Source organism: Ranitomeya variabilis, chromosome 5 (genome assembly GCF_051348905.1).
Source record: "Ranitomeya variabilis isolate aRanVar5 chromosome 5, aRanVar5.hap1, whole genome shotgun sequence".
In the NCBI taxonomy this organism is placed as follows: Eukaryota; Metazoa; Chordata; class Amphibia; order Anura; family Dendrobatidae; genus Ranitomeya; species Ranitomeya variabilis.
In genome coordinates, this window is record NC_135236.1 from 649,538,176 (window position 1) to 649,550,968 (window position 12,793).

Consider the following 12,793-nt stretch of genomic DNA (forward strand, 5'->3'; position numbering starts at 1 on the left):
TACATCTCCAGAGTATTATCCGCTATCTTCTCATACAAACTCGATTATGTGAATCATGTTACTGTAACTATGCGATTTGCATACTTACAGCCACATGCCGACTAGACGTGTCCAGCCTTATCCAATTCATTTGTATGGAGTGAGGCTGCGCACGTCTAGTCGGCAGGTGACCTCATGTATGCAATGCGCAGTAGGGTTACTGCAGACTTGTAGCTTAAAGAGGTTGTCCACTACTTTAGCATTGATGACCTATCCTTAGGATAGGTCATTAATGTCTGGTCGGTCGGGGAACGACACTCTACACTCCCGCCGATCAGCTGTTACCGGTGTTGGCTGCCGGGAATACTCACTTGCGGAGCTGGTCGTCTTCTATAGAGGCCTCGGCTGGGCACTGCCCACCCGCCTGCTATTCAGATCAATAGTAGACGGATGTGTAGTACTATCCGAAAGCCGGACAGTTCCTCAGGTGAGTATTTCCGGCAGCCGACACCAATAACAGCTGATCGGCGGGGGTGCCGGGTGTTATACCCCCATCAATCAGAGATTGATGACCTATCCTGAGGATAGGTCAATGCTAAAGTAGTAGACAACCTCTTTAAGACCAGTCAACCCCTTTAAGGGCGTCGACAATTTAAGGGAAAAAAAAAAAGATTTTTGAAAAAGGAAAAAAAAATACCATAGTGACTCGTCTCGGTGCAGGTTTTTTTTTTTTGTATCCTGCTTTTTCAAAAATGAAATGCTGAGCTATGGGCAGAAAAGGCAGTCTAAAAGAAGGACTGTCTTTGTCGACCATAGGAACCAATCACAGCTCAGCTTTCATTTTAAAAGGGCTGATTAGAAAATGAAAGCCGGGAGCTGATTGGTTGCTATGGGCAACACAGACTAGTCACAGGCTCGAAAGGCCCAAAGAGTATATCTAACTAGGCAAACAATTGGATGGAAAGATTGATTGCCAGTTTATTTTATTTTTTTTAAATAAATACATAAAGCAACAATTTGGGACCCGATCCTTAGCGCTCAGGCTCTTGAATAGGCAGAGGCTGATGTTTCCTCAGTAGTGATTTCTAGGGAGTAATACCGAGACTAATGGAAGATGTAAAACCTTACTGTGGACCCAAATATTTGTCTATAGGCAAGTTAGTAAAGCTAAACTGCAGTACCAGGCATGGCCTATGGACAGGGGTGGCACTGTTTCTCAGAAATAAATATAAAATTGATGTATAATCTCGTACACCGGCTTTAAAATGAGCTTTCCATTTTACTGAATGTAGACTTAAAGATGGCCGACCGTCCCACGTGCTTTCTCCGCCAGCTGTTAGCACCTGATATATAAAGGAGGATGTAACTCGCATTTACGAAATCATCAAAATCTCCATAATCACTTTTCTACATCCTCTCTAAATGAAATTATGGAAAGAAATGAGCTCGGCAAAACATTAGGAATTAGTTATATATTTTTTTCAAGGTTTTTCCAAATATCATTTTTACAATGATTTTGCCAATTAAAGGGTTTCCTGTCTTTGGGCCCCTGATCCTAGGACAATCACAGGGTATCCTGCAGGTAATCAATTCCTCTACAGCGCCACCACAGGGAATATTAAGCAATTACACATTTCCCATTGAAATCCCGATGTGTTGGGTCCTCTTGAGGGATCGTGTAGATGACCATATTTTCGGTCTGAACACGACCTGACAAAACGTCAGACCAATATTATTCTATGAGACCGGGCACGTGCCCCATTATTTTTACCAAGACACAGCCAGACCGAGGAAAAAAAATTGCAGCATGCCCAAGTTTGATCTGATATTCGGACCGCACTCGGCCATGCAAGTCAATGAGTCCATGGGAAAAAATCGAAATTCGAGAATGGAGAAGATGGAGAAAATAGGATCACACTCTGATCAGCGTAATCAGACTGATTTTCTCGGATCCCAGCCAAAGAGAGACAATCTTTTTGGCACTTTTTCTATATCTATGAATCCAAGATAAACCAAGAAGCTAAATGCACTTACGCTCTTTTAGGGATAGTCGGTAGCAAGAAGAGGGGGAAGAGACAAATGTGGGTCTACAAGATCAGTCTATACACAAGGTTTGATGTAGTCAGTCTCAACTGACCGTCAACCTTGATACACATAGGTCTGCATATGAGCTGTAAACTCAAAATGGTGGGATATTTTTAAGATTTTTCCAAAATTGCAGATTTTGGAAAAAAATTGGCCTTATTTTAGATTTCAGAATATTTTCATTTAGAACATCGGAGAATTACAAAGTGCATATAAGTTATGATGATCTAACGTGCTCGGGTAACCAGTGTGCTAACCGAGTGTCTTCGGGGTGCTTGAAAATATGTTCGAGTCCCGAGGTTCCATGTCTCGTGGCTGTTCGACAGCCTCAACACATCCTGGGGTTGCCTAACAAACAGGCAAAGTTCCGAGGCTCTCATCAGATTAAACTATGATCACACTCTGATCGGAGTGTGATTAACATAATCGACCCGATTCTCTTGGATGAGGGAATCTACAGCCATCTGACCCTAGCCTCATAAAGTCTGATAGATCTAAATAGATAATTCTACTGAAAATGAAAAACTTAAAGGGCCATTCCACATCGTAGTAAAATTCTGTGTAACGAAGGATGCAGTTGAGTTAGGACAGCTGGTAGAGTTGAGTCCAGCGGACACGTCGATAGTCCCTGGTCACCAGACACGAGCCCTGCAACGTTCCTCTTGTGATCAGTAGGCCAGGTGCAGTGTACCACCAAAAAAAATGCCGTCAAGTCGGGTCTACTTATCAGAAGAGCAGCCGAGATGGAGGTTTGGAGGGCACTGGTCCAGCCGTCACGTAGGTCTTTTTTGCTCAACTCTCATAATCCTAAAAATTTTCAGCCATTCGATATGTTTTTCATTAACTATGGAAATACCCAAGTAAGACCAATCAGATTGTGCAGGTTCATAGTTCAAATTACATTTTTCTTTTTCACCTTTCCAAATATTAACAGATCTCCACCTGCACATGGAGATAGGCTTGGACTGGCCAGCAGGAGAATTGTAAAATTCTCCGGTGGGCCTCTCTTGTATAAGCAGAACTTAGCACAATATACTTGAATCACTATGTACAAGGGCGACATCTTTTTCACGTACCAATCTGCCCAGATCGTTGTTATATAAATTTATGATTGAGGATAATGTCACATTTGCATGTAGCTGAAAAGCGGGGCCCTGGAGTTGGGTACTGGGTGGGCCCCTCGAACCCCAGTCCGACATTTTCAGATCCATGTTTTTCTACAATATAGTCATCACCAGGATACTTTGTGACATGTCGGTCATACATCAAAACGTATGTCCAGGCAATTTTTGGGTTAAAAATTAAATTTGTCGATCGTGAATGATCACAAAGTATCATAGGATTCGAAAATAAATCCCATAATTGTTTCCAGACTGCTATGCATCCCTAAAAAACAAAACAACCCACGGCTCACAGAGCCCAGTCGATAAGCGAAGAGCAAACAATATATTTTCTAACCACTACTAATTATTTCTGTGCATTGAGACTATAATTTGACACATTTATATGTTGCATATTTTACATATATTATCCGGGCACTTTTCTTATATTTTACAAATAACTCAGTGGATTCATCCCCTTTCCGTAGACCTGTCCACATGTAAATCTTAAGGCCTATATACACTTTAAAGCCCCAAATCCTTGGATTTGTATGTATACATATATATATATATATTGCCACATTCTTAAAATCATGCATTTCTGCATTGCTATTGCACAAAGTTAATACAGTTTTTTTTTCTATTTTTTTTTAATGAAAACCCATTCTTTATCCGTGTTCTTTTTAACCCTTTTCCTCTGCAGTTTACTTACATTCCTCCCCCCTTTGATCTCATATTTCTAAGTGACCCTTGTGCGCCCGACGTACAGCACTAGGGTACACGGGTACGATAAAGGATTAGTGTTTCACTGAAATATCATCGATTCACTCATTGTGTACCCACAACCAAAAGTTTCCTTAAGATTGTCCGCCCCTCAACCCTCCCTGGCCAACTTCTTCACTGCTTATGGACATCCTCGCTACGTACTATCTTGTAGATGATCCAGTAAAATGTGTTGAATATAAGAAAAACCAAAGGAAATCCGATCCTTGACACCTTGTCGATATACTTGGCCCGGCTTATGAAGAGCTTGCGCATCTCGTCGGGAGATTTTGAGGCTGGAGGCGCGGAGCTTGTTGGGTTGTTGTTGTTATTCCCTTTCACGGAGATCCCATCCTTGGCCTGGAGACATGCGGGGCCCATTCCGTAAGCTGCAAAGCTGAAACGTCCTTCACCGGTGTCATCCTCCTGCAAGAGATTGAGCATAGGGCTCTACTCAAAATAAGATAAGGAATGCTGCACCCACTCTAACAGGCTTTCTTCTCCATTTCTATAGGTTTCCTACTATTTGGGCATCCGCAAAACTAAATGTAGGCATACAAAATTTTGTAGGCTGCTACTAGGAAAACATGGATCTTGTCAATCGGCAATTTCTACAAACTATGATAGTGGCTGACTTCAAATTACATAGATACAGTGTTCCTGACTAAGTTGTCGTGTGTATACATGAGAAATAATACTATAATTGGTCATTATAAGACTCATATCCTGCATTTTTACCAGTTTTCTCCTCTGCGTGCAAAGTCTCTGAGCTGGAGGGCTGAAATTAAATGCTAAGATGCCTCCATGTGCTAAATGCAAAGAGAAATGAGGGATTCCTGCTCACTTATCTCTATATAGCACATGTACAACAGCAGCAATAGCATGTTGGATATTATACAGCAGTACTGAGCAGAGTAGCTGTGACTCTAGCACTGGGTAAAATATAAAACTTTAAAGAGAATCTGTCAGCAGGTTTTTTTTTTCGCTATGAAACCTTAGAGTTGCATGATGTAGGGGCAGCAAGCCTGATTTCAGCGATATATCATTTACTAAGCTGCTTGGTGTAGTTTTGATAAAATCGCTGTTTCCCTTGCTGTAGATGTAACAGCACTATGAATGCTAAGTTGTATATAACCCCGTCCATGTCACTGATTGGCAGCTTCATGTGTACACTGTCAGCAAACTGCCAATCGGTGATGGAGGCGAGATTACACAGATTAGCTGGACTGTCTGACACATTACATCTAGTGCTGCAGTGATAATCTGCTGATAAAATACTGATTGTATAGCAAGCGGCTGAGCAAGTGACACATAGCTGGAATCAGAGCCTCTGCTCCTATATTATGCTGCTCTCCAATTAAATAGTAGGAACCTGTTGACAGATTTCCTTTAAAGATGACTTGTCCCCAGTTTGAGCATGTTAAGCTGGCCACATCATGGAGCAGTGGCTGCAGAGCTGAGTAAAGCATATTTTTTAATTTCTCCGTTGTGGAGATGTTAATTTGTAAAATTAAGATTTTAATTTATGATAAAATCAAAATTAGCAGGGATTTATATCTGGGGACATGTACTTTTTCTCCTACATAAAGTTGTCCAATCGTATAGAGAAGCTTAGCACAGGCTTTCTCAAATGAGACACTGATCTTTGCACCTACTGGGTACAGTTGTAGAGTACAGCTGAGCATTGTGTCATTACAAACATCTCCAGCTTTCAGCTCATGATAGTCAGTGAGGGGGAAGGGGGAGTACAGTGGAACTGATAGTGCTAGTCAGTTTGGGGAGGAGCACTGTCAGAAGAGAGCTGCAAGAGCTGCTTGTTATGACAATCAGCTCTGCTGTGTTCCTCCTCTTCCCACACTGACTGCTATGAGATGAAAACTGGAGGTGTTTGTAATGATGGATCAGATCCAGGCTACACGATTGCAGCCAGTTACATTTCAGACAAAATATAGTTTGAAGAGCTGCATTACGCTCGTCGATTGACAGGCCTATCCCATGTGTCTACTCGAAATTGATGCCATCTATATAATAGACTGGACTAGTAAATCACCCTCAATCTGATTCAGTAATGTTATGATAGAAAAGTTTCTGCTCTTTAGCCATAGTTTCTAAACTTCTGTACCATCTATGAATTTCAGGCACCCACATCGCTGTATCCGCTACAGATCTGGATCAGCTTTTTGCTTATATTTGTGTTTATACATCTGCTAACACACAGCTCTCTAAGGTGGGATTTAATAACCGCACTCGGTTATTCTGGGGTTCATCTGGGGTTGTCATAGCAAAGGCAGCAGCTTGAGATATTACAGAGCAAATGTCACAAAAGAGATTACAAATCTCACAGTAAAGATGCCTCCCAAAATTGCATCTTATTCTTAATCAGAAATTCCTAACCTTCCCATTTCCTCATAATAATCTATGATGTACCCTTTCGAAAGTAAACAGTAAAAGAAAACTTTCACCAGTGAGAAAGTATCTGGAGACTAGTGGCCACGTTGCTTGACGAGTACTAAGGAAAGGGGTGCTGGTAGCATAGCATTAGCCCCTCAGCACCATAAAAGAAGGGAAATGCAATAGGGTGACCTCTTACAGTTGGGTCTCTTTTTAGGTGTCCAACAAAGCTTTACAACAGGACAATGTATCACAACCAGGGTTCCATAAAACCTTCTCAGGTCAACGGTTCCCCCCAGTGATGAGCAAAAGGGTAACAATGTTTTGAACGTTTGACATTCAGGCTCCATATCTCACCATCTACTACTGCTTCGACCATGAGACTACCACCATTTGATAGACAATCATCTTGGCTCCCTTATACATTAATTTGGCATATTACCAAACGCTTTTTGTCATTTGTGCTTCAAGATTCCTGGCATCTCAGAAGGTAAAGCAGTCAACAATCTTGGCCAGAATATTGCCCTGAGTGTAGACACTGACTTACTTTATGGACCATTGGACCACACTTCTGTGAAATAGACATAAAAGTATGGGTTTCTTTGGAGGTGAAACAAGTTTTCAAAGGTTCTTCCAAGGTTCCTTCAAAGGTCCCTTCATTAGTAAACCTTCATTAATTTTGGATACCAACCATATTTCAATAAACGATATCAGATGTAACATCAATCAATGTTTTGGTCGCTCTTCAACAGCAGTCATCACATGTACAAAAAAAACTCAACGGAAACGATGGTCTGACCGGTGTCCAAAAGTGAGAAAGGACATATGTCCTCTGGAACAAAGCTACTTGGGCCTCCTTTGACCTGTTTGGGTTCTCCTTTGACCTGGTAGGTGACTACCAATTGGCTGTGTTACTCACATGAGGGTTATCTAACAGCTTTTCCCGAATATCTACATAGAAAACAATTCTAGTTATGCATCTAGCTGGATACATCTGCTCTACCATCATGGACCTTTCTTTTCCTGAAGCGATGCTTAGGACACATTAGTAATGTGGATGCACAAATGGCTCCTGTTGAGTTTCACGATACTTTTAGAGAAGCCTCGTCAAGGGGTGCAATGTCTAATGCAGGTGTGCAAAACAGGGGATCCTCATTCCTGATCCCAACAGCAAAATGGGAATTCACTTTCTTAGGGACAGGAAGGTTTGTCACTGAACTCAAAAATATTTTTTTTTAAAATATACATATTTAATTCAACAATACGTTTGTCCTTAAAAATTAATTTTCTTAGTTTTTGATTAATCATATCCCCTGGTTTGCCTCTGCCGCCCACCCTCCCTTCATGCCCCCATTTCCTTTACACCCTGAAAAAATATTACGTTTCATCAACCGGTCAAAAAAATTAGGGAAAGATATGACACTATTAAATATATGAATCTATGAAATTCCTTCATCCTAAAATTCATGGTTCCCAACTGTCCATATTATCAAACAGTTGATACTACTGTAGGGTTTGTGCACAGGTGGTCTTCGCGTACCTACCTAGTTTTCCAAGGCAGTATTTTTCTCGAACCGTCTTTGTTGGGAAATTTTCAGTCAATTTTTGCGGGTTTATTTTACATTTTTTGGGGTAATTTAAGCTTTCAATAGTGAGCGACTTCCAAGCAGCCGCCCCCCAAAAATGAAAGTGCTACTTCTTTACAAAGAAGCGCTTACTGTTTTTCGAAGCCTGAAGCGGTTAACAGAAGTGACAAAAGACGGAACATTCATTCTTCCGTTGAGTTTTTTTAGCAGTTTTTCAGGTGGGTTCCAGGTGGAAGAAGACGTCGTGTGCACATACCCTTATTGGAAAAACAGCAGTTTTTGTGACCTTTTTTATTTTTAATTTTTCATAAGTTGAAATAAAAGAAATTGAAATATAAACTGGTTGCTTAGGCTATATTCACACGGAAAATGTCAAAAAACAAAGAGGAGTTAAAAAACATGAGTTTTGATTTGAGAGCTGCTCCAAAAATTCCTGAAATAACTTTTCCAGACACTGCAGGGTTTTTTTTTTCGTGTTTTTTTTTGCAGTGGAAGAAACACAACATTTTACAGCATCAGGAAAACGAATGAAATTTCTGAAATCTCATTCATGCGCTATTTATTTTTTCCCTGCGGATTTGAACCATTAAAGCGTTTTTTTCAAATTGGGCAGTGTGTCAATTTTTTTCAGCATTTTTAATCCACTCAAATGAATGGGAAAATCGCACACACAAATGTGCGGATTCTCTTTTTTTTCCTTTATTATTTATAAAAACACATTCTCTAACTTAAAGGGAATCTGTCATCAGGTTTTTGCTATGTAATCTGAGGGCAGCGTTAGGTAGAGGTTAAAACACAGATTTCAGCAACATGTGGCATGTCAGGGTGTGTACTATTGTTTGCTGACAATGAAGGTTTAATCACCTGGTGATTATCATTGTCTGGACTACAGCAGTGTGTGCATGCTAGTATGACTCCGCCCCTCCTGTGATAAGCAGACCACTGTCTATAGACAATGTGTATAGGGAGCATGGTGTGGGCGGGGTTTGCTTTTTCAGCTCTGCTGCATTGCTAAATCTAAAAACTCCGATTGTTTCAGGTGATACATAGTTAGATTCAGGGTTTCTTTGCCTACATTATGCTTCTCTCAAATGAGTTGGAAACACCTGGTGACAGATTCCCATTTAAAGGATAGGTGCAGTCACGGGTAATCCCTTCAAGTTAGTGAAGGAAGAGTGATACATTTTATGTTTATCATCAACTCATTAGATATTTGCTTTCAGCAATGTCAGTAATTAAAGCAGGCTACCTTATCAGAGCTGCAGACGTGGCACTGCGTTTTATCAGGTTACTTCACTGTTTCAGTTCATTATGGCATTGCTTGAGGATCCAAAAATCCATTTTAATCCTCCTGGACCACAGTTAAAATTAATTGAGGTCTTCTAACATTGTATTTGCAATTAAGATGCATGCCCGTTTTCATGGACAAGTTATTTCCTGTAGTTTTTTGTAATTTCTATTTGATGGGAATCTCACTGTAGTCTATCTGTGTAAAGATAGGTTTTTACTGCCCCATTTGAAAGACCCTGATTTTAGCAATGTGCCTCATATGGTAGTTTTGAAAAAGTCACTGTTTTATTTGCTGCAGATCTTCTAGTGCTCTCAGTCGTGAACTTCTGTTATGTAGTCATTGATATTCATGGTGTCTGGCTACCCCTACTCCTCACCATTGATGGAACAGTCAAAGAAAGCTGTCAATGATTGTTAATTCTCATTATCGAGAGGACTAGCAGAGCTGCAGCACATAACTGTGTGAATTATTCAAAACTACAGCAAGAAGACCAGCAGTAAGCGACTCATCTCTGGAATCAGGATTTCTGTCCCTCTTTTATGCTATTTGGGAAGTATAAATCTGGTGACAGATATTCTTTAAAACAGATCAGGAAAACTAGAAATGTTTAAAAGGGTTCTCTTGGCCGATTGTTGCTGATCTGACCAGTGAAAATTTGCAGCAATCATCTGTGATTAGTAAGAAAGCTACAGCTCACAACCAACCATGTAATACACAGATTGGCCAGAGGGGGTTTACCACAGCTACAGCTAACAACCAACCATGTAATACACAGATTGGCCAGAGGGGGTTTACCACAGCTACAGCTAACAACCAACCATGTAATACATACATTGGCCAGAGGGGGTGTCCCACAGCTACAGCTCACAACCAACCATGTAATACACAGATTGGCCAGAGGGGGTTTAACACAGCTACAGCTCACAACCAACCATGTAATACACAGATTGGCCAGAGGGGGCTTCCCCCTCTACAGTGTCTAACGAGCTGTGCATACCATAGAAACAGACTACAGGACTGCTATATGGTATGGGATGAAAGTGGGGCATAGCTCTAGTTGGTTCTATCGCCTTTCCTACTTGGCCAGACTCCAATTGGAAATTGCCCCAAAAATCTAGAAGAGAAAATAATAATAAAATCCCACATAACTTAGACTTAAGTAAGGCCAAACCTGCTGATATCGATGAGTTCGTGTGACAGTCTAATGTGTATGGGGGTCTCCGATGGAGGAGTTAAGGATCTGACATGACCAATTTCAGATTTCCGATTCTTTTGTTCTCCCTGAGATAAGCACCACCAGAGATATCTGCAGCAGCTCCCTCAAGGAAAGCACAAGAGCGCTCAGCCAAGCGAGCTCCTGAGAGTTGGGCAAGATAGTTCCTGGCTCAATGAACCATCATTCGACTGACAGGCATCAAAAGTGTATCGGGAGTTTTAAACTCTTCTGTCTGGTGTAGCAAAACCTAGCATCATAAAGGTTGGCCTGTTCTTGATCTTTCCTATGGGGACCTCCTATCTTCTCTGTAGGCAACTGATGTCCACCTAGATGTTTCCACTCTTAACTTCCTGCAACTTTCATTAAGAACTCCATGTTCTCGCTATACAAATTGAATACCTTATAATGGCATGCCACCAAAACCCATGAAAGGCTGCAATGGACATCACAACCACCAGAAACGTATAGCATAACCATCTCCCGACAGAGTATCAGGAAAATCCAACTGGTTATTTCATGTCAGGAAATGTGATGCCAAGAGGAAAGGTAATGTGGACACATGAGTAGGTCCTACTATGTCTCATCAAGACAACCCAAGAGAGATAACTACAGGGGAATATCCAGTAAGAAAAACTGGGGGCAGGAGTATGACGAGGCTACATTTTGGAACTGGAGTTGGTAAAGAAATAGCTGAACATGAAGTCAGGTCCCAGCTATTATTTTGAATCACTTCATTGCCACCGAGATTGGCTGACCTATCCTCACAGTCGTGGTAGGAGACAGATCATGTTTCCTTTTATACAGTATTACCTCTGCAGAGCAATTTTTCTTCAGAATTAAAATAAAAAAACGCAATACTATTTTCACTCTGTGATTAGTAGGATCAGCACTCTAGCGCGACTGAAATGAATAACATCAATTATTCTGTTCTCTCGGAGAAATCTATTAAGTATAACATTAGCCTTTATGTGCCGGAGAAAGCTGCAGGGTTTGCTCACAACCATTGAAAAACAGTGAAGGCCTCAGTAGCTGTATAATATAATTATATGGAACCTAAGAAGAAACATTTGAGACTACCCCAAAAAAAAAATTCCATAAAAGTGGAATTGTTGGCAAAGAACATTGTCATGGTTTGGTGATATACTAGAAATTAATTTATATATTTTTTTATATATTTCTTAACTAAATTTTCATCACATAACCATGTGACTGATCTACTTGACATCGACGTGGATGATACTCTACTGCAGCCAGTAGGAAAGGAATAAACTTGGAAGGGACAAAAAGCACAATAGGGTCTTATATGGATAGACAATGTGGAGGAGACTACGCACTATCACGCTCTCCTGATAAGGTTGTGTGCACACAACCACTGAAAGAAGCTTAGGCTGCTGAAGACCCGTGAGGAAGGAATCGAAGGTGCTGGAATGGTATGGGTCCACCTGTGCTGCCGTCAGTAGATGATAAGAGGACAGGAATCCAAAAATCAATTGTTGAGGTTTATTGGTCAACGCGTTTCGAAGTTTCAAACTTCTTCATCAGGACAAAACCATGGTAAATTTGCGGTTTTGTCCTGATGAAGAAGTTTGAAACTTCGAAACGCGTTGACTAATAAACCATAGCAATTGATTTTCAGATTCCTTTCTTCTTATCATCTACTGACGGCAGAGCAGGTGAACCCATACCATTCCAGCACCTTTGATTACTACAGCCTGAAATGCAGTTGGGGCCCATAGTAGAAATCAAAAAAGGTTCTCCTCTATACTAGGAAATGGGCACTGTGATGTCCCATGACTTGGGAATCATACAGTATTGTATTGTCATTATATTGTAGCTGTTATGCTATGCAATCAAGTTTGCCTTTTTAGGTATGTCCTGTCTCTCATTCCAGTAGTCCACCTCTGATGTCAGTAACACCTCCATTCCTTTTTCTTCCTCCTGTGTTCAGTGGTTTGTCGGCCACCTTCGTGGGAGTATCATCTCTATACATCTCTGGTTCAGAATATTTTTTTTGCCTACTGCAATCGTACATAGTACAAGAATCCAGCTTTAAAATAAACCTTCTGGAATCTTGTTACGTGCCTCTGCAGTAGAGTTAAGCTATCTGATGAAATCACTTTGTGTGAGTACTGGCACATACAGACATCCATAGAAACAGAGTCTCTAGAGCCCCACTCTCGCAGCATAGCTATGGAATCAGAATGGGCACTCGCCCTCTCCTCAACTCTTGCAGAAAGGCAACCTTAACCTCAAACTGTCTGCAGCTCATTATCTTGTCACGTTTCTTCTGTTCTTGCCATTTTGTAAAAGGAGATAAATGCTCACATGGTCTATAACGGTAGACCCCGTAGACCATAGCTTGGCTTTTTTTTGTACAGCTTTG

The 12,793-nt window shown here is 40.9% G+C and overlaps 1 protein-coding gene across 2 annotated transcripts in view; it reads right to left on the reverse strand.

Moving 5' to 3' along the window:
* Window positions 1-2,977: 2,977 nt before the first annotated feature.
* GLRA1 (glycine receptor alpha 1) overlaps window positions 2,978-12,793 on the reverse strand; it is a 156,184-nt gene continuing 146,368 nt past the window's right edge. The window contains exon 9 of one of the 2 annotated variants that reach the window (XM_077266381.1): window positions 2,978-4,352. In XM_077266381.1, the coding sequence (XP_077122496.1) occupies window positions 4,062-4,352 (291 nt within the window). In that variant the 3' untranslated portion in view covers window positions 2,978-4,061. Of the gene's footprint in view, window positions 4,377-12,793 lie in introns of both variants that reach the window. The other variant, XM_077266380.1, reaches the window with a different exon arrangement.